The sequence below is a fragment of the Pavona decussata genome, unplaced genomic scaffold (assembly GCF_977016875.1).
Source record: "Pavona decussata unplaced genomic scaffold, jaPavDecu1.1 SCAFFOLD_274, whole genome shotgun sequence".
Lineage (NCBI taxonomy): Eukaryota > Metazoa > Cnidaria > Anthozoa > Scleractinia > Agariciidae > Pavona > Pavona decussata.
This window is the reverse complement of record NW_028145676.1, coordinates 371,861-394,775: the sequence shown is the minus strand read 5'-3', so window position 1 is coordinate 394,775 and position 22,915 is coordinate 371,861. Positions and strand designations below refer to the sequence as shown.

At 38.0% G+C, this 22,915-nt stretch overlaps 1 protein-coding gene across 3 annotated transcripts; it reads left to right on the top strand.

Annotated features, from left to right (window-relative positions):
- Positions 1-1,302: 1,302 nt before the first annotated feature.
- On the top strand, positions 1,303-22,044 carry LOC146455425 (uncharacterized). Of its 3 annotated transcripts, XM_085094323.1 has the most exons (16): positions 1,303-2,244; positions 3,023-3,417; positions 4,255-4,665; positions 6,004-6,203; positions 10,642-10,765; positions 12,221-12,377; positions 13,282-13,499; positions 13,724-13,908; positions 15,512-15,598; positions 16,126-16,206; positions 16,610-16,675; positions 17,428-17,607; positions 17,988-18,199; positions 18,616-18,656; positions 19,109-19,205; positions 19,636-22,044. In XM_085094323.1, exons 2-16 carry the CDS (start codon positions 3,360-3,362, stop codon positions 19,820-19,822), a joined length of 2,304 nt encoding a protein of 767 aa, XP_084950449.1. In that variant the 5' UTR covers positions 1,303-2,244; positions 3,023-3,359; the 3' UTR covers positions 19,823-22,044. The 3 variants fall into 3 exon arrangements, with proteins under 3 accessions (XP_084950449.1, XP_084950450.1, XP_084950448.1); XM_085094324.1 differs by lacking the exon at positions 1,303-2,244 and having other exon boundaries at positions 2,845-3,417; positions 16,129-16,206; XM_085094322.1 differs by lacking the exon at positions 1,303-2,244 and having other exon boundaries at positions 2,845-3,417.
- Positions 22,045-22,915: the final 871 nt, after the last annotated feature.

The following is a 22,915-nucleotide window of genomic DNA, read 5'->3' as shown; positions in this document are numbered from 1 at the left end:
CATATCTATGGTGAAATGACAAAACGGTCGGTTGTTTTCCCTCATTTGTAAGGCAGTAAACGCTTTTTTACAACACGCGGGAAAAGTCTAAACATTTTTTTTCTTGTTGGTGAGCCGGTATAATGTGAGACAGAAAGAGACTTCAAGAGTTAACAAATTGTCATAAGAAGCGTATGAGATAAGTAATTGGAATTTTCGGTATAAAAATTCGTATCCAGACTTGATCACAAACGAAAACTTGCATGTTGCACTCCATCTGTCTTATTGCGTATTTAGGTTAAATAACAGTAAGAGTTTATGTCACATAAATCGATAAAGACGCTACAAGAAGAATTAACCTTACACAATCAATAAAGATCAAGAAAGGTTCAGGGAATGGTAGGTTTTGATGATTGCCTTTTGGGAAATGGTATCCAGTAGATCCTATGACACATTTTTGGTGAAAAAAAATAATAATTATAAATAAAATAAATAAATAAAAAACACTTCCGACAAAAGTCATTATTTCCTTACCTTGCTGGGCCTCTGTATTATACTGCAGACAAATTTTGCAAAGAAAACACAAGAGAAGGAAATCAAGAATGGAGAGGAAACAACCTGCCATACTTGAATGGAGACAACTTGATGCCAAATGATAACTCACTGTATGTAGTGTTGGATAATACGAGACTAAGAGCAGCTGATTGGTCAGTGACAGATCGGTTAAAACTCAACTGAAAGACAGATATGTCATCCACGAATTCAAAAGTATGACCATGGATCTCTCCTATTGGCTGTTGAAACACGCCGATAAATAATACAGGCTCTTATTTCAATTTACTCTTTAAAACTTCCTCTGTAGGATTTCGACAATACAATTTTTAGAAAGAAGAGCGAAAGAAGAACGAAAGGTAAAAGTATGCTGAAGGGATTTATAGTTCCCTTCACACAGAAAAGCGGCAATGTTGTTGAAATTCAAGTAACATAACAAAGGGGGATAAAATTTCCTAAAAAAAATAGAAAACCAATTGGATATAATATGTTTCACATGGTCAATTAACGGTGCAGTATATTTAGCAATGACGCGGGAGACAATTGATGTGTGCTGGCAGCTGATGGTTGGGGGTGCAAATTAGTAAATTTCAAACATTATTCTTATAAATATTAAAAGCAGTTACTGATAACCGAGAACGTAAACAGCGACAAACTAATTAGGTTGGTAGACTATAATAGTTAGTCTTCTTTTCTATTTGCCATAATGCGCAGTTGCAAAAGCAAGCACCGTCCTTAAACAAAAGGACTATTTATTCATCAGAAAATTATCGGAACTTTTTATGTCAGGTATATTACAAATTTGCATAACTGCTGGTGGTGGCATCTGTCCACCGATGTAAAGTAGAATCGTAAGTCGATTTTTGTATGGTCGGCAATAACACTTTAGAAAGAGAGATTTCAACTCAGATTATTCACTGGGACGTGGACGAAACAAAGCCAAGCTATGTACATTAATTCTTGGCATAAACAATAGCAGAAACGCAACTGGGACTGAAAAAAGGGAGCCGCCACCGCGCGACCGGTGGCCTCTTAATAGCGCTTCTATTTACAGTATTATACTCATAACAGCTTGGAGACTTTGAAAACTAGGGGAATAGATAACAGTTACTGACAACGAAAGGCGCAAACGACGAGAAATGAACTAAGTATAACATCATTGGTGACAAACCCGGTTCCGCACTATCAACAAAATGACATAACGACATAAAGAAAATATATTTAAGAAAAATATGGTTCTACCAAAATCATTCAGCTTATATTTCTTGCCCCGTGTTTAGAGCTCGTGTTTATATTATACCTGTGTTGTGCGCTATATTAACTAACTCCAGATGTTCACAGACTTTTCACAGAAAACATTACTGCCGATTAACTAATTTTTTCGCATGGCAAGAAGGGAAAAAAATTCTTATTCGCTCGGCTATTCTTGTTTTAGTGACGACAATTTCTATTACCAGCAAACTTTTAATGAGCCCGATCAGCGTCAGCCCAAACAGCATACGCAATGCTTTTACGCTGCCAGCGCCCCTTTGACGTCTAAAAATTATCCAGCTGTTACTGGGGGCTGTGCCACCCCCTCAGCTAGAAGAAATCTTTTTACGTTAGCGGTGAATTTATTAAACTTTTCGTGTTCCTTCAGTCATCTCTAAACATCACAACAAGCAAGCCTTTCTGGTTAATTGATTAGGACAGTAAATAACTTGGAACTAAAATGTGATATTAGGGGGCTTCACACTAGAGCTTGTAAGTATAATCTAAGTGCACTTGAAACCTACTTTGAGTGTGAAGGGGTAAAACCTACCAACTTGAACTTTACTTAGTGACCATGGAAACTTTGGCAGTTCAAAGAAGCCGAAGTACGCCGCCAAGTATGGCCAACACCACACTTGAGAACGTACTTGACGAATAGGGAAAGGGAAACCAATTGAAAGCCACGTGCTGCGGTGCCAGGACAGATAAACATTTTGCCGTGAACTAAAATTAATTTTAAAAAAAATTCAAAATGGATGGTTGGAGATACGCCTCGCAGTTTGAGGACTCCATGGAACAGTCTTTTTTGTAAGTAAACATAAAAAAGAAGGAAAAGCCGATTTAAACTTAAGATCTTATTTGAATTTCATCTTTACGGACAGCCTGAACCATCGATTTTCAGTTCAGAAGATGTCGCCTGTTCTTTTGTTTTGTCGCCAAGTACTCGTAAACAATGAAGTACCTATGCATTTCCTGTAATGTTAAAACTCTCCGAGTTAAAATTAAAGACAAAATAAAGAGTAAAAAAAACACAAAACGTTTTTCCGTTGTAAAGGCTTCATGATTTTCCGGCGAGCAGTTGCATTTCTGATTTTACCGCGAACGATGATTGACAGCTTGTGCTTCAAGTGTATACTTTGTCACCAGGTGTGAAGCCAAGTTTTCTAAAGTGCGACTTGAGATTTTCAAGTGCACTTGAATCAAGTGCTTACTTGAAACTAACTTAGCTTGTAGTGTGAAGCCAACAATTGGCTGCTTCTTAAAAATGGAAAGGAGTAGAACGATTGAACATGAAATTTGTAGGATCCATGTCAGGCAAGATGTTATACTGTTAATAAGCCAGATGGAGTATCATGCAGTGTGTCGACAGGCGCCAAGAATTAGCATTGTTAAATAGTTGCCTACACGCAGACGTTGCATATTTCCTTTGAGCGAAAAAGGAGGCAGCAAGCATGTGAGCGCACAGGCTATCAGAGAGCAGCTGAATAGGACAAATTATTTCCCTTGTTACAAAGATGCGAACTGTTCTTTGGTTATCCTTTCTGTGTTTATAGCCGCTGCATTTCTGGTGACATAAAATGGCGAAGATTGTTTCCCTCGCTCTCCTTCTTCTAATGGGAATACCGTCTAAAGCTGGTATGTTAATTTCAGCCGTTTGTTTAAATGGGTAACACTTCTTAGGGCCTCTTCATATGATCCCGGTTGACCGGGCTAGCCCGCTTACCGAGATCTCGCCTCATTCCTATTTCTTTTGTAAAAAATTCGATGTGTTCATATGAGAGGGCGGGCCAGCCCGGTTACCGAGATCTCGGTTTCAGCGACCGAGATCTCGGGAGTCCGGGACGAAAAATTTCTCATATGAACACGGTATCCCAGTTACCGGGATGAAGTCTATAACCAAACATTCGCGTCTTAGAACGGATATATTTGATTATTACGGCTCATTTCTGAGATGTTCTAGTTCAAAATAATTCCTTTTCGTAGTAGAGATAAGATATTATACTTTTGAGGTTTGTAGAACCGATAAAAATGAAAAATTCTTGCCGGGCTTGTTCGGTAAATGTCACGCTCGATTGACCGCGTCACCACTTTTCATCTCGGTAACCGGGATGAAATTTCCCATATGAACGGACTGCAAAATTCATCCCGCTTACCCAGCCATCCCGGTAACCGGGATCATATGAAGAGGCCCTTACAATTGCTTTTTGTGAATTACGCACAAGCACTGAAAAAATATTTCGTTTCTTTGTGCTAGTTTGATTTTCTCGAACTGTACCTGTGCGCCTTTGATTGTTTATTATTTCATCAAAACAATTCTGCATCCTACAACATCGTATACCGTATTTCGTCCTAATGTAGTTAACAGATTGGTAGGTCAAATTTTTGCCTAAAATGTTTTTGTTTTACTTTTGTACAGAAAATAAAAAATATTTTCTAGGTATAATCTGACTACTTTACGTTTTTTCCCTCTAGATTCAGTTTGCCCAGATGATTGGAAAGAATTTAATAACTCCTGCTATATTCTGATGCACAAATACCGAAACACGTCCGAATTCGACTGGTTGACAGCTTCGAATGTGTGTCGTGGTTTTGGAGGGAATCTCGCCAGCATAGGGAGTGAAAAGGAAATGGAACTTGTTAGAAACTTCTCTTCACAGCAAAAGACTGATCACGCTTGGATTGGCTTGGTTTACTGGTTTCAGGAAGGCGGATATCTTTGGAGTGATGGAACACCTTTTAACAGTTCTGTTTACGCAGACTGGCTTAATGACAAACCGTGTAACCATTCTGGCATTGGTTGTGTTCAACTATCAAGAGATGGTTCGGATTTTACAAATTGCAACTACAAGGAAAACCAAGAGTTCATCTGTGAAAAGCCTAAAGGTAGGATTGCCGTCAAAAAGCGCAAGAAGGAGAAAAAAAAATAATAATAAGAACTGTGCATTATTAGGTTTGTTTGTCGATCGTTGCGATCAGTAAGTTACGCTGGGGGAAGTCCATTAGCGTCAGATTATTCAATCAAAACTTGGCAAATTTCTGAATGTTTTTTTAACGTTAAGGAATGAAGAAGAAAACGAGCAAATTTAAACAGAGCAGTCAAGCTTGACGTTTTGTTTGTCACATATCATACTGTTTTGAAACCTGCTACAGTTTGTCTTACCAACACAGCTGTTTAGATTCTTTAATGAGATGTTTTTGGCTGCTTCTTAATTTTAAGTAATACAAGTGTTCTAAATTGTTTACAAGTTGCCTTTTCAAAAGAGACGTAGGCGTTCTTTGAAGAATAAAATAAAATAGATATATACAAAAAATATTTATATGAGTTAATATCCCCCAGTAAGAAATAAATAAATAAATAAATAAATAAATAAATAAAGGTGTTCATTTTTCTCGCAAGTTTTCCTGTGTAACTTGTTAAATGGGTCTCGAAAATAGGCCATAGGATAAATTCTACCTGCAAGGAATACTCTTGGACAAACAACATTCCATTTGGGATAGCTTTTTGGGTATCTGTTCTGTCGATATCTGTTCCTTCGGCAAAATGTCAGTTTAAAATTTCCGTACACTGGAAAACTAATTTCTTTCCTTTTGAGCGGACAAACATGTTGTTCAGAAAGCAGCTGAACAGGTGAGCAGTATCATCTTACACAAATATATCTTTGAAAACGATTTGAGAACACAGGAGACAGCCTTTCAAGTCCGTTTGCTTATATGTTCTCGCTGTGTGCCGGTTAATATCGGTTATTCAAGGAGAATTTGAGCAAATTACGTAGAAACACATATATCAAGGAGTTTACAAAGCAGTCGGAGGAAAAGAATCCAAAACAAATGCAAGTTACCTAAAGATGGGTTTCGTATGTCGCATGACATAAGCTAAAGAAATTGAAAAAACACGCACATCACAAACCCGGAATCCTTTTTGTACTCCTAAAATTAGCGATACTGCTAAAATAAAATCCCATGATGATAAAATTCGCTAATTCAGCTTAGGTGACCGTAATTTTGATCCGTAAGTAGCATCTGGTAAGCAGATTTTAGAGCTGAACACTAAGACATCTGTATTACTAGGATAAACAGCGATAGAAAAGTGGCAGTAATAATTAAGTGTCGTACGTAAAGGGGGAGGGGTGGGTGAGGGTAAGGGGGGGTGGGGTGGGGTGTGCCTAACTCTATATTTGTCATAAAAGGGGTACGCTGGAATTGATTGTTTTTCCTTTTTAGGCCCACTGCCTTGCCCTACAGCTGACTGGTTTCTCAATGGCTTGACTTGCTACAAGGCCAGTGACAAGTGGAAAACGTGGTTTGATGCACGTCGGGACTGTCAAGCATCCGGAGGAGATTTGCTTAAGACGGATGAAAAAGAAAAGCGAGGTTTCATAGCTTTTTACCTGGATTTGACTGGTCTTAAAAACGCAACGAGTGTAAGTTAAAAGAGCATTTAGCAGAATATTATAACGAACTTGCACTCACCTTTTTTTAGTGTCCTTTGAATAGCCAGAAAATGTATTTGTATTGGTGGATCGTTAAAATAATGGTTCATTCATGTTAACAATAACCCTACTAGTGCACAGAAACTAGTGTTAATTATCTTTGGTTAGGGATGGTTAGGATGCAACTGAAGCAACTTGAAAAAAATGGCGAACTTTTTCAAGTTTTCCTTGTTTTTTTTGGTGGAAAAAATCACTAAAAGCTACTTATTATGGTATATTCTTCCGCAGTGAAATCACTTGTCGGCTACTGTGCGGTGGACCAAGACAATTTGTCTGGGCTCGCACGCGTCTCAACCAATTAGGAAATGTAAACGAGAGTCACGTAAACAAGCGTCTTTTCCAAAATGGCTGAGATCGGAGCTTAGATCAGCACGGAGATCGAACAATGGACAAAAAATCGGCTAGTGTGCGGCAAGCTGATCGGCCGACAAATTTTCACCCGATTTGACCCCGACAAAAAATCTGCGGTTTTCCGACAAAAAATAATTTGAGATTTTACAAGTGCCGAAAGTTGGATTCTTGCTTCCAGAAAAATGGGCCGGTCATAATATCTCAGTCTTAAAAAGTTGCCACAAGATCACAATATCCGCCTCTCAAAAAACTGACACAAGATCGCATCATATGCATCTCATATAGCTGCCACAAGTTAACAACATCCGCGTCTCAAAAAATTGCCACAAGACCACAATATCCGCGTCTCAAAAAACTGCGATAGAGATCGCAACATCCCTGTATTAAAACGCAACCACAAGATCACAACATTCGTGAATTAAAAAGCTGCCACATGATCACAACATGCGCGTATTAAAAAGCTGCCACATGATCACAATATCCGCGTATTAAAAACCTGCCACAAGATCACAACATCCATGTATTAAAAAGCTGCAAAGAGATCACAACATCCGTGTATTAAAAAGCTGCCACAAGATCACATTATGCGCGTATTAAAAAGCTGCCACGAGATCACAACATCCATGTATTAAAAACCTGCAACGAGATTACAACATCCGTGTATTAAAAAGCTGCCACTCGATCACAACATCCGCGTCTCAAAAAGCTACCACAAAATCACAACATCCGCGTCTCAAAAAGCTGCCGCAAAATTACAACATCCGCGTCTCAAAAAGCTACCACAAAATCACAACTTCCGCGTCTCAAAAAGCTGCCACAAAATCAAAACATCTGCGTCTCAAAAAGCTACCACAAAATCACAACATCCGCATCTCAAAAAGCTACCACAAAATCACAACATCCGCGTCTCAAAAAGCTGCCACAAAATCACAACATCCGCGTCTCAAAGAGCTGCCACAAAATCACAACATCCACGTCTCAAAAAGCTGCCACAAAATCGCAACATCCGCGTCTCAAAAAGCTACCACAAAATCAAAACATCCGCGTCTCAAAAAGCTACCACAAAATCACAACTTCCGCGTCTCAAAAAGCTGCCACAAAATCAAAACATCTGCGTCTCAAAAAGCTGCCACAAAATCACAACGTCCGCGTCTCAAAAAGCTGCCACAAAATCACAACATCCGCGTCTCAAAAAGCTACCACAAAATCACAACATCCGCGTCTCAAAAAGCTACCACAAAATCACAACATCCGCGTCTCAAAAAGCTGCCAAAAAATCACAACATCCGCGTCTCAAAAAGCTACCACAAAATCACAGCATCCATGTATTAAACGGCTGCCACATGATCACAACATCCGCGTATTAAAAACCTGTCACATGATCACAACTTCCGCGTATTAAAAAGCTGCCACATGATCACAACATCCGTGTATTAAAAACCTGCCACAAGATCACAACATCCGCGTATTAAAAACCTGTCACATGATCACAACATCCGCTTGTTAAAAAGCTGCCACATGATCACAACATCCGTGTATTTAAAAGCTGCGACATGATTACAACATCCGCGTATTAAAAACCTGCCACAAAATCACAACATCTGCGTCTCAAAAAGCTGCCACAAAATCAAAACATCTGCGTCTCAAAAAGCTGCCACAAAATCACAACGTCCGCGTCTCAAAAAGCTGCCACAAAATCACAACATCCGCGTCTCAAAAAGCTACCACAAAATCACAACATCCGCGTCTCAAAAAGCTACCACAAAATCACAACATCCGCGTCTCAAAAAGCTGCCAAAAAATCACAACATCCGCGTCTCAAAAAGCTACCACAAAATCACAGCATCCATGTATTAAACGGCTGCCACATGATCACAACATCCGCGTATTAAAAACCTGTCACATGATCACAACTTCCGCGTATTAAAAAGCTGCCACATGATCACAACATCCGTGTATTAAAAACCTGCCACAAGATCACAACATCCGCGTATTAAAAACCTGTCACATGATCACAACATCCGCTTGTTAAAAAGCTGCCACATGATCACAACATCCGTGTATTTAAAAGCTTCGACATGATTACAACATCCGTGTATTAAAAACCTGTCACATGATCACAACTTCCGCGTATTAAAAAGCTGCCACATGATCACAACATCCGTGTATTAAAAAGCTGCGACATGATTACAACATCCGCGTATTAAAAACCTGTCACATGATCACAACATCCGCTTGTTAAAAAGCTGCCACATGATCACAACATCCGTGTATTAAAAAGCTGCGACATGATTACAACATCCGCGTATTAAAAACCTGTCACATGATCACAGCATCCGCTTGTTAAAAAGCTGCCACATGATCACAACATCCGCGTATTAAAAAGCTGCCACATGATCACAACATCCGCTTGTTAAAAAGCTGCTACATGATCACAACATCCGCTTGTTAAAAAGCTGCCACATGATCACAACATCCGCTTGTTAAAAAGCTGCCACATGATCACAACATCCGCTTGTTAAAAAGCTGCCACATGATCACAACATCCGCTTGTTAAAAAGCTGCTACATGATCACAACATCCGCTTGTTGAAAAGCTGCTACAAGATCACAACATCTGTGAATTAAAAAGCTGGCACATGATCACAACATCCACGTATTAAAAAGCTGCCACAAGAGTACAACATCCGCGTATTAAAAAGCTATCACATTATGACAAAATCAGCGTCTTTAGAAGTCTACTACGATCTCCACATGATGTCGCTAACTGCGTCTTAAAAATTTGTCAGACGATCGCAGCATCCATGTCTTTAACATTTGGCACACGGTTACAACAACCATGTCGTGAGATGTTGACATAGTCCATTGGGTGGAAGGAAACTTAAACTATAAATTTATAGAGAAAAAAAAATTAACAGGCCGTCTATACTATTCATCCGAAGATGGGAGAAAAATTTCGCAAACACCAAAGTTTGTCTCCGTACCTACGACTTAACTGGCAACAATTTAGTATAATACTTGATTGCTAGCATACATGATATGATCTTTACATAAAAGCCAGACAATTTAGAGCATGTTTTTTCTTCAAAAGTTCAATGTTTTCTACCTTTTTTGAGTAATTTAAGTTTATTGTCATTGTTGTTTTCTGCCATTTTTATTCCTATCTATTGGTTTTGGTAACTTTTGAGCCAATTTGATTTAAGGTTGCCCTATACCTTTAGAGGTGTCTTCAGAGGTGTCTCGCGTCCAAGCGATGTAGCGCGTCCGGTTTAAACTGTAGATACCTGAACCCTTAAAACAAATTAAAGCTTAAAGGGCTGGCTATCAAACTAAACCAAGAATTTTGAAATAAAATGAATTGCCGAATTTTTAGCGCTGTTTTCTCGAATCAATTTTTTTCTCTTGGAGGAGCCACTTCAAAGAGCTAAAACTCAAAAGACATTTGTTCGTTTGCCTTCAAATTTGGACAGTAGCTAGTTTAACTTATAAACAACAAAAACATGTCTGCGAATTTTTTTCTTTCGAAATATTTTTTCTCCGAGAGCGATTTTTGTACGATCACTCCACATTTTTTTTCATCCTATTTCGAAAATGCTCTATAACTTTTCATTGCGATTGAATATGGCAAAAAGCAGACACGTTGTTTTAGCGCTTTGGGTCCGGAAACTGAGGAGCAAATTAAATTAGCGAAAAAGAAAATTCGTTTTGACTTGCAGCTTTAAAAAGGTGATTCGGACGCTCGCATTAAGAGATCGTGAAAAATTCGACAATTCACTTTGTTTCAAAATTCTTGGTATAGTTTGATAGCCAGCTCTATAAGCTTTAATTTGATATAGGGGTTTAGGTATCTACAGTTTAAACTGGTCGCGCTACATCGCTTAAACGCGAGACACCTCTGAAGGTATAGGGTAACCTTAAATCGAGTAGTTGGCTCTGCATATAAATGAGATGAAAATCATCCTCGTGGGTACTGTAATTAATTAACTGTAAAACTATTCAATCTTTGTCTTGTTTCACAGCATGTGTGGATTGGCGACAAAACGAACAGGGCATGTGTAACGATGTCAACTGATGATGGTTTGAAGCTTGAAGTTGAAAACTGCGAACAAACAATGCTTTACATTTGTGAAAAGCAAGCTTCAGGTACAAGCTAAAGTAATGCCTTAGAATGTATTTACACCTGTATGGAAGAAACGTAGGCGGTTTTGCGAATGACTTCATTTTTTCTGTTCGCCACTGCTACAGGTATTGTGTAGCTTGCCCCGAATGGTATTAAGAGAAACGTCTTCACAACTTTTAAATAAGTTTAAAAACAGACCACACGAATGCTTATTCTATTCCTATTTTATTCCTATTTCCGTTAGCTGTAATAACAACTCAGTGATCTTCTCATTTCCAGAAAAAAATCTATTTTTCAAACACAGTCACAAAACAGGAAATGATATCTTCTCCGTCTATCTAGCTAACAAAACGATATCTTCATATTGAACGGATGGTTGTCCTTTTAATGCTTTTCCCATTTTTACGCTCTTAAGGGTCCTGCGATTTCTGGGGTATAAAGTGTAACAAAAGGGAAGCCCAGTTCATCGCTTTTTTGTTCGTAGGCCTGAATTCACTGTGTATCTTCAATCCTCCCCAGACTCAAATTAAGTTATCCCAATGTGCCTACATCATGTATTGATAGTTTATGTTTTCTTGTAACACGTAGATCAAAGGCTCAAATGCTTCGAATGTTACAGTACCATGACCTTTAAAGAGTGCCCAGGCCGTCCATGTATTTTCATTGGTAGCCAATGCTACTATGTGTCGAATCAGCAAGGATCAAGTGCTGAAAAGCGTTTCAAATATGGATGCACTGAGACCTTTGTAACAAAACTGATATGGGTGGTTATTTTATACAATGCTGCGATGGTTACTTGTGCAATGACGATTTGTTATGAAGATATTTCCTTTAAAACCATTGATTTTTGTTTTCAAATTACTCTTTAATTATAAAGTTATACTATTAATCTTTAGCTGGACCAGTACCATATAATCATGTTAATTTACTAATATGGTATGGTCTTATTAATTTATCACGAGTTGCGATCTAGCAATTGACCCGGCGCCACCCTCCCACCATCAGCTGTTCCTAAAATTTGTTAGAAAGGAATTTTTGGCACAAATTTGGATCACAAGACCTCTTTGTGATCATGGAATAATTAATAATATGCTTATATTTAAGCATGAAAGGGGAATGCAAGGAGAACTTTATGCATTGCAGCTTTTTGTTGAGATGCAGTTGGATTATCGATTCTGTCGGCCTATCAGTTTCAAAGTCAAGTAAATATGAACAACTTCATGAATTGAATTCCCATCCTCCGTCATTTAATTGTATTATAAAAGACCCCAAAAGTAGGGAAAGTTGTCATTTCCATTATCTTAGTAAATCTCCTAAATTAGACAATCCAGCTCTTTGAAACATCGCACCCATTTTGCTTTGAAAACAATAATTTGTCTGTTATCTTGCATAAACATGTTTAAACATATCAGCCACTATTAATTAAGATCTCTGTTAGTTATTGTGCATGTTATGTTCTTGTTTATTTTTCTCTGCAGTAAGTAAACCCCCGTCTTCCAAAGAGGAAGGGGATGAGTCCTCCATAAATGCAGTTGCCTACATATCTTCTGGTGTTGCATTGCTTCTGTTGCTGATAGTTTCGATTATCATCAGCTTCTGGTGTTACCGCAAGTCACATCGCAAGAAAATTGAAAGGTTTTTATCTTTAAAGGTCTTAACACTTTTAACACTCTGTCAGGTTTTCCGAGATCCTGAGGATGGTGAGCAGGGTTGTCCCCCTCCTCACCCCACCCTTGCTCAAAACTCCAAAAGCATTTTTAAAGCAGACCAAGTCTTCTGTACTTTCAAAGTCTTACCTTCAGCTCCGAATGAAGGTAACAGATAGGACTGGGGTAGGTTACTTCAGTTTGAACTGAGCAAGATCTATACTACTATGAAACATTCAAACATAAAAGACTGGTACTGGAGTATAGTCATTTATTTTCCTTTCATTGATAGGTATCAAAGAAATTACAAAACACAAGTAAAACGTTTCTAAGGCCAACTTGCAATGAAGGATTTCAATCCATGCCTAAATCTCAGCAGAAGAACTGGGCATATATACTTTTTTTTTTTACCTCGTTTGCAACTACGCTGAGAAAGCTTCAACCGAATCTTAAAATTCAAGTCTGGTTTTTATAGCTTACTTGGTTAGCTAAACTTTCATCCTAACCATGCTGAAAGAGTTAGATGTTAGTGCCATATAATATCGTCCCGAATGAAAATCAAGAGAAGTTTAAATTTTGACGTAGAAAACTATGGCGATTTAAATGGAAACGTTTCATTAATGGCCACTGTTCTCTCACGCAGTTTCAATTGTAGCGGTACAGAAGTTTGATATTTAATAACCACAAGTAAATATCTTGATGAAATTGCAAATGATGCAAGTAATGAAATTTCATTACCCTATAAACAAGGCAGACATGTCAGCCTTCCCTGAAATTCCCCATACTGTTGCTGTTGTAAGTCGTGAACAAGCTGTTTTTCGCACTTAACAAAATAGAAAAACTAAAAAAGTGTTCAGTTGTATTTGAAGTATTAATTGTTGATTTTCCTCCAGAACGGCTCGCTCACAACGCCAAATTGTTCCCCTCGACAAGTGGGAAATACTTCCTGAGCAAATAGAATACGAAGAAGAGCTGGGCCGAGGGGCATTTGGCGTGGTCCACAAAGCAACTCTAAGAAGACGAGCAGGAATTGAGGTATTTGAAACTGGAAAACGGCCGAGAAAAGAACCAAAGAGGGCATCTAAGATGGTTGCTGTCAAAGTTTTGCAAGGTAATTTAGAATCGATCTGTGTACTGGCTGCAAGTCTGAGGTTCAACATTGAGCCATTGTCTGATGATCGATTTAATGAGCGACTTATAGCAAAGATGTTGATGCTTTTGAGGCTGAAAAGAGCCAAGCATTCGTCTCTATCCAAATTAGCTCAAATTGTGATTAAAGGAGTGTTAATAGTAATGTTATGCTGTGATTAATGTGGAGTTACTTGTTTTATATAGATGATGCAACTGAGGCACAAAAGGAACAATTCATGTCTGAGATTGAGCAGATGAAGATGTTGGGTTTCCACCAGAATATCGTATCCCTCGTTGGATGTTGCACACTTCAGGATCATAAGTTCCTGGTGATAGAGTACGTTGCATTTGGTGACCTTTTGCAGTGGTTACGCAGGCGGAGAAGAATGGTATGATATTCGATGAGTAAAAGCAATAGAAAGGTTACCATATTAAGTGCTACGCTACAATTACCACGGCATAAATAAATAAATAAATAAACAACATAAAAGCACCGCCATTATATTGAGTAAGCTAGAGCACAGGGCGCCCACACAAACTATGTGACCGTTTGTATTTTGAATTTATAGAGGCATTGTATGGGAATATCGAAAATTCTCGTATTATCGTGCTAGATTGCGACAGATATTCTCATTTAACATCAAAATAAACGTAGTTTTACCTTAAATGTTGTGTGTTGTCGTTCCTAAGGTTGAAGACGGCGATTTTAGCCATTTGAAGGGTTCGGTGTTGAACGTTCACTCGAGCGTAATAGAAGAGTGAGAAGGGAGGAAAACTTGTTTTGAAAGGGTTCCAGCGCCGGAGCGATTTTTCCCCCAATAAACGCATCGCTCCGATTTCAAACTTCACAGCATAAAGGTCAAAAGATTTTCGATTCTTCTCGTACCTTCCAATCGAAAATCCATCCAAACGGTCCGGAGCTAGTCTTCGAAGAAAATCAAAATCCCACAGTATTCGAGCGAGTAGAATGCGTAGCAAAATTCTTGCGTGCCATTGTCTAACTTCGTCCAATCAGAAAGGGGCAATCAGCGGGACGGTTTGTGGCTGGCACGCATGAATTTTGCTGCGCATTCCACTCGCTCGAATACTGTGGGATTTTGATTTTCTTCGAGGACTAGCTCCGGGCCGTTTGGATGGATTTTCGATTGGAAGGTACGAGAAGAATCGAAAATCTTTGACCTTTATGCTGTGAAGTTTGAAATCGGAGCGATGCGTTTTTGGGGGAAAAAATCGCTCCGGCGCTGGAACCCTTTCAAAACAAGTTTTCCTCCCTTCTCACTCTTCTATTACGCTCGAGTAAACGTTCAACGCCGAACCCTTCAAATGGCTAAAATCGCCGTCTTCAACCTCAGGAACGACAACACACAACATTTAAGGTAAAACTACGTTTATTTTGATGTTAAATGAGAATATCTATCGCAATCTAGTACGATAATACGAGGATTTTCGATATTCCCATACATTGCCTCTATAAATTCAAAATACAAACGGTCACATAGTTTGTGTGGGCGCCCTGTGGCTAGAGTCGGAACCCTTAACAACAACGCGAGGCACTTGAGCTACGGTTCCAGCATTATTGTTACTGAGATAATCATAATCTAACCGAAAAGATTTTCCTTGTGTTACCTATTTAAATAAAAATGAGGCCTTTTCTATTGCTAATTACTTTTTTGTTACTGATGTTTCTTCTTTATGTCTATTGAAAGTCTTGGATTCCCCGTCCCCGCCCCCCTCCTCCCTGTAGTGCTTATGTTAAATTGGCGTCCGTACGTCTTACAAGACGATGCAGTATAGATCCATATCTCATTAATTTTAATTTTATCCAAAAAAAAAAAAAAAAAAAGCAGTTAAATGAACCATAAGAGCAAGTTCAAATTATAACTTATCCTTCCTTCAAAATACCTATATTCCTATTATAATTCAAACTAAATCATTCGGTAATATACTTTTAGAAACTGTGTTCATTGCTCATGACTCATTATTAAATAATAGATCAATATGCCTGAGGTCTCTCAAGCAAAATGCTATGAAGACAAAGACGTCGTCAAAGATGGGAGAGCAACAACAGACTTTGATAAAGTAGGTAACGTTTAAAACGTCTTCACCAGTATATAAAATTGCCTGTCAACAAGCCACACGAAGATGTCATTGTTCACTTATATTTTTTCAGTTCCTTCATTCATTCATTCATTCATTCATTCATTCATTCATTCATTCACTCACTCACTCACTCACTCACTCACTCACTCACTCACTCACTCACTCACTCACTCACTCACTCACTCACTCACTCACTCACTCACTCACTCACTTACTCATTCATTCATTCATTCATTCTTTTTTTTTTCTTTCTTTCTTTCTTTCTTTCTTTCTTTCTTTCTTTCTTTCTTTCTTTCTTTCTTTCTTTCTTTCTTTCTTTCTTTCTTTCTTTCTTTCTTTCTTTCCTTCTTTCTTTCTTTTTTTCTTTCTTTCTTTCTCTCGCTCTTTCTTTCTGTCTTTCTTTCTTTCTTTTGGTCTCTCTTTCTTTCTTTCTTTCTTTCTTTCTTTCTTTCTTTCGCTATTTTTTAACTATTTATTTATTCATTTATGTTTTTTGTACTCTGAAGCAGAAGGAAGGAGATCAAATACCAGTGGAGATGGGATCAATTGTTGTTGACATGGCCTTGTCTTCACAGGATCGCCCCGAAGTAAGTAAGCACATATTAACCCTATCTAGGGCGTCGTCTTCAGTGTTGCAGCCCTCCCGTCATAACACTGAGAGTATGAAACTATGAAAATGATACCTGGAGGATAAATAGCATGTTCAAAGATGCTTCCTTTGTGGTCCACAATGGGAGTCGATGATGTTATACCCGTTTGGAGTTAGGTCATGCTTGCAAAGCGGCGGCCATCATGGATCCACAATCTTGGATTTCTCTTAAACGTCAGAAAACTACAAAAATAGATAAACAAGTAATCGAAACCAAGAGTAGAACACTAAAATGAACTAAAAACTTAAACATCACAGGAATAATTATTTTCTGCAAAAATGTCCTTGTCAAAACCTGATTCCCATGGTATTATGGTACTTAGTGTCATTTTCCCTTTCAGGAGAGCAACGCTATCCAGATAAAGATTGTGGGAGATCAGCCACTGGTAGATGAAACCTCACTGAAGGTAGAATATATTCCATCAAAGCGTAAATAATATGAAATATTGGAAATGATTTCGAGTTCAAGTCAAATATATTAGTGATTAGTTTCTTTTCTACAACCTGATCAACCTTTAAAAAAAATTAAGTGAATTTTCAATTAACCTTTTCATATAGTAGGTGCTAGTGGATACCTGGACAGCCGTCTGTCTAAATCTTAATGAAATTCCACCAGCCCTGCACACCTACCCGTCAAAATAAAAATGTTTCCCAAATTTGAGTTCGTTGGGCTAGATCAGTCAAGTGTTTTTTCCAAGTCCAGGGAGAACAATCAATAAACGCTGAGTGATGATTAATTCAATCAAATCTTCTGACTCTACATGCTTGCTTCATGCTTTTTTTTTTTAACCTTGTTGGCTTAAATTATGTTTTGCCACGTTTTTTTTTTTATATTGAAGATTTCTGACGTTTACTCATTAAAAGGATTCGTCAATAGCCACTCAAGCTTTCATACTTGTTGCCTCTTAGCCAAATCATGTAACAAACATACCGTATTTTAGTTTACCTCGAACAGTTAGTTGACCAGTTGAGTAGTTCTTTTAATCATATTTGACATCTTTCCAACAAAGATGGATTGTTTGTCAAACTGGAGAGCAAAATTAGTGATTTGGAAATGTATTTTCTATATCTCCCTGGTGCGCTCATTTGCATCACCTAGTGTGTTTAATACAACAGAACAAAACATGGTTGAGACTCAACTCCTATTTATGAATTTTAGGGCCATGACTGTGAGGATCCCCTTGACCAAGAATTGCTGTCAGTTCCATCAACATCAAATGGAAACAGCCCGGCTGCCGCCTTTTCTACAGAGAATCTTGAGGATAGTGATGATGAAGAGGAGAAAAGCTTTTCCACCAAACAGCTTTTTTGTTTTGCTTGGCAGATTGCAAAGGGAATGGTAATTATTCCAATTGTGTTCAACGCAGTCATAGTAACTGCTTTCAGCTTGCTATTGTTTAATATAACCCAATTCAACGTTGGCTTTGTTTCAGATATATGGCACCAAGTGTCATGCTGTGCGCCGTGATTGGGTGAAACCATTACCTTATGGTGTAGTAGCCCACTGGGTTATGAGAAATGTTTTTAACAAACCGTCTGAAACATTCCTGTATAATAAGCTACACTCATGGGAAATTAGTTGATTGCACGTGCATGCCTAGCGATCGAGCAGAAGAACACTTCCGCGGTTCCTTCCGACATGTGGTCGTCTACCTTTACGTAATAATGGTCACTTGTTATCAAATAATTTATTTTTTGCTCGTTTACGGTTTTGTTTAGAATCATCTTGCTGAAATAAATTTTGTCCACCGGGACCTGGCCGCTCGTAACGTACTTGTTGGCTGTGACAACAAAGTGAAAGTGTCGGACTTTGGGTTGATGCGCCAAATATATGAAGATGTCAATACTTCAGAAAACACGAGAAAGCTACCAGTGAAATGGATGGCACCAGAAGCACTTTATCAAAACATTTGCACTACCAAAAGTGATGTGTAAGTAGATAATTTCCAAGAAGTTTTCAAGTTAGTAAAATAATTAATGTCAATCTCTGGGGCTTGTGTGTAGGTGGAGAGGTTGTTTGGTCGCTTAGAGTTTTCCTGTCTCTTCTACTTCCACTTATTAAGTTATTTACTCGGTTATTTGGTTCTCTGATAAAAGTTATGTAAACTGTGTTTGTTTGTACATTCAAGGTCACACTAGTTTTCAATTACTACTCCCGACACACTTCAGCCGGAAGAACAGCCTTGTATTCAAATATGGTATTGGCCAAGGAAACTACTTGACTATACATAAGCATAATTAAAAAACAAACAAACAAACAAACATGCACAATCATTTGAAAGGGTAATGCAAAACCAAGCAAATGTTAAATTAAGTTAATACCTGTTTCCTTTATGTTTTTACATAGCTGGGCCTTTGGTATTCTTCTCTGGGAAATGGCGACTTTAGGTAAGTGAACCAATCACACCTCTATCTTTTTTTTAACGTATTCCGTCCTTTTTTTATTCAGGTAAGGAGATATTACCATTATTTTACAAAAATTCCACTTCTCAGACAGCCTTATTAAATTGAATATCTTAGCTGTTTAAGGTGCAATATCAGAATAACTCAGACGTCGGAAATTACTAGGGCCAGTAAGACAAAGGGGAGATTTTGATAAGTGCTATATGAAAGCATTAATGTCAATCTCTGGGGCTTGTGTGTAAGTGGAGAGGTTTTTTGGTCGCTTAGAGTTTTCCTGTCTCTTCTACTTCCACTGGGTATGCCAAAAGGTTTTTAGCCCACGAATCAAATTGTTGATACAGCTGTCAAGTCATAATAAAACATTTACAAAAGCGAGGAAAAATGTTCTTACCTTTGTTTACTGGCTGACTAACTCTTACAATCCTCATACAATTCAGGAGGTGTTCCATACCCGACATTGACTAATTCAGAGCTGTACCGCCTACTGAAAACTGGTCATCGCATGGAAAGGCCAGATATGTGCTGTGAAGAAGTGTAAGTTTCCGAATTTTTTTTTGCCAAATTAAGACGATCTAACATGCAGAATCTGGATTTGTTAATTTTTGAATCTAGGAAATGATATAGCTAGGAGATTTCACACCAAAGGCAATGTATATATCCTTTAACGCTCCGCAATAAGAGTCCTCATCTTAGAGGCGAGTTACATAATGTTTTGGATAGGTGTGTTAATGCCAGAAATTCCAATTAACGATCGAAAAAGACGGATGCAAAAGTGATTTGTAAAAGTCAATGTTAAGAGAAATCATTCTTTGAGAGTCAACTCTGTAAGACCTTATCAAAATTACACCAGAACTAGTGTAGAGAAGATGTAATCTATTAGCCTATAGATTATTTATCATAGCAGGTGAAACAACAAAACAGCCCAAACATTTTTTAATTGTTTCCGTGTCCCAATCCATAACAGATATGAAATGATGACGGAATGCTGGGAGGAAGATCCTTGTAATCGTCCCAGTTTTTTTCAACTGATTGAAAAACTGGAGACGATAATGCAGATGGATGTGCCATACTTAGACGTCAGCAAGCACGATGAAGCCAGTCCTTACTACAATGTCCCTTCTGGAGCTAGCACTGCCGACGATAGAGTGTAATAAGTCAATGCAGCTTTCACAAAAACTAGGAAATGCCATGTAAATTAAAGGAAACATGGAAGAGTGCTTACGGAAGCTAAGGTCTAAAATGAGTTAGCAATATACTGGGAAGGAACGTTTTAGTACAAAAAATATATATTTAATGAGGCAACCTAGGTTATGTACAGTTAAATTGTTTACTTAAGACGGCTTTAAGACACAAGCTTTGAGTAGCATAGGCCTTATCACGGTTTTCGACGCCATTTTGACGAGTAGGCAAACAGGCTTAAAATAACAGTGTTTGTATGGAAATCCTATGTCAAATAATTTTCATAAAACATTGCTTCTGAAAAATTCATGAATTGGAAACTTTTGGCACTAGAAAAAGAATTTTAAGAACAAAATTTGAGGGATGTAGCTGTGACAGAAAGCGTCCAGTCGTGTTTGGAACTTTCCATACATTTGTCTGTATAGCGAACCAGCCGTGAACTGCTCCTAAAAATAGTTCGCGGGAAAAAATACAGGGAAATGTATGGAAAGTTCAAAACACGACTGGACGCTTTCTGTCACAGCTACATCCCTCAATTTTTTTTCTCAAAATTTTTTTCCTAGTGCCAAAAGTTTGCAATTCATGAATTTTTCAGAAGCGATATTTTATGAAAATTATTTGACATCGGATTTCCATACAAACACTGTTATTTCAAGCCTGTTTGCCTACCCGTCAAAATGGCGTCGAAAACCGTGATAAGGCCTAGTCTAGTATTTTCATCAGCTGTGAGATTTTTCTCTGTGTGACAGGTGTATAGTGTTATGTAAAGAATCTCTAGATTAATGTAATCTCTCACATTAGTACGCAATCTGTAATACCCAGACTATACTCAGATACTTGCCTTAGTACATTGTCTTCCCTCGCTACTATAAGTCAGTCTATGCAATAGTGCAACTAATGTGGGAGTCTTTGGAATTGTTGTGTGATCAACGTGACATGTTATTATAAACGATTCATTTTCATTTCGTAAAAGTCAGGTCAAGATGCGTAGGTCATCAATTGTCACGTTGGTCACACCGGTTGTTTTTTCGTTCTTTTTCCTCAGCCGTCCAGTTGCTTAAGCTCCACGTTGTCTTGTCAGATGCATTGAGTTAGGATCAGTTTTGAATTTTGTTTGTAGTTCAGCGATTTAAGGATCCTGTAAATTTCATTTTGGCTTTGGTTGTTCTCAGGTGAACGTTTCTAAACAAAGAGAAACTAACAGAGCCCTTGCTTAACTTTTAACTTGAACCGTTTTGGAACAACCGGTCCCTTTTGTTATCGTGGCTTTGAATGTCGAAGTCTAACTCAACGGTATTTCTTTCTCCTAGTAGCAAGGCTCTTTAAGATCTATTCAGTTTTGCCAATTTGTTAACCCTTTCAGACAAAACGACATTTTGTCCAGATCCAGGACTACAAACTCACTGCCTATGTATGATATACCATTTTAAGTGAGTGAGCGTATTTCCAATCACTGATATAATTAAAAACAAGAAGTTTTGAGATAAACGGGCTTAAAACGTAAAAATTTAAAAGTTCAAAAACGTTGTAATCCTGGTGTATATTAGGTATACCCCTAAACTATGCCTTAGTTTGCAGTTCTCAACACGTTCATTAATGTGAGAGGCCCACAACTTTTAGGGGGAAAAAGTTGAAAAGTTATGGGGGTGGTCAACCATATCACAAATAGGACGGGGTTAACATTTTTAAAGAATAGATCTTCACAAGAACATTTTAGTGTGAAAATTTGTTTTTCCATTCTCAATATTCGTCGGTAAAGTTGATTTTCCAGGTTTTGATGCCGGTGGGTTCCACTGTGGAGTTTTTGTTAAGCACTTTATAATAATGTTTGCAGCGCATGTTTGCTAGATCTACAGGTGTACTTTCAGTTGACGAGAATACCGTAGTTCAATTTAGTAGCTGTTCATGTGAAGGTACTTCAGCTGACATAGCTTTCCTTTTCAAATCGGATGGGAAAGCAGCCGCCATGAGTTGAAAGTAATGAAGATAATTGGTTGTTTTATCTCCTTGTTTGCTTCCTCTTTTAATAATAATTTTACTATAGTCTATGAACTGGTACTGAAATGAGTTCCGTTTCTTTTCTTTAAGTTTAAGTTGCCGTAGGCAATGTAATCGATGTAAGACGTGTAAATTGTAAAATATTGTTTTGTAATTAGTTATTGTGCGTTGCATTAAAATAATAATAATAAAACGACCATCTTGTTGTCAAAAATTCATAAAAAAAGCTGTCAAGTATTGACAGAGTTATGGCATTACGTGCAATTGGCACTCCTAGGGGTTAAGTGGCACTTTCCCTAAGAACGGTCCACTGCGTTTCAGGTCAAAAAAAAGTTTGCCCTCAAACTTTGCCCACTAAATCATCTTGGGTCATAAGTATATGAAATGACTTTAGTTTTCGGAAATACGTTAAAATATATTTTTTACAGGCCACAACAGTCAGAGCGCTCGAGGACCTAAATTTGAGCGTGGCGAAAGGAGGAAGTTGCATAAAATTGAAGAGCTCGCTGCTCGAAAATCAGGAAACGCCACAAAAATTCATTATAATTCCCAAGTCAAGTGTTCCTTCAAAGGTATGAAATGCATGTTTATTTTGATTTGTTTTCATTTTTAGGGTCACAAAAACTAATATTATTAACCCTCGTTAGAACGCTTTCTGAAAACCGGTGAAAGTACCCTGTCTTTGCCGGCATTCATTTCACAAGTCCAGACCGACCCATTCTAAATTCCAACTGAACTTTGCTAAACAGATGTTAGGAAGCATAGAAATATAAAAATACGTTGCGCTTTTTATCTTCCTTGACCACGGCGACTTTGCACGTTTGGTGCTTTTTCGAATGTGAAACCCGCGTTATGCAAATGAGGTTGTCGATCAAATTCAAATTGTTGTAAATCAAAACATTCTTAATCGCTAAATTTCACCATTCTAAATTCACTACACCAAAAAGCACACAAATATAAAAGCAAAAACGGTTTTACCCGTTTAAAATGCTTAAAACCTGATGAATTATTTAGTCCTGATCTCTGACTGCTATGTAAAAAAATTGTAAACATTGAATATGCTAATT

Coding starts and splice junctions, on each gene's coding strand:
- LOC146455425 (XM_085094323.1), top strand. CDS start 3,360: ATGGCGAAGATTGTTTCCCTCGCTCTCCTTCTTCTAATGGGAATACCG. Junction 6,204..10,641: donor GTCTTAAAAACGCAACGAGT/GTAAGTTAAAAG, acceptor CTTGTTTCACAG/CATGTGTGGATTGGCGACAA. Junction 18,657..19,108: donor CTGGGAAATGGCGACTTTAG/GTAAGTGAACCA, acceptor CATACAATTCAG/GAGGTGTTCCATACCCGACA.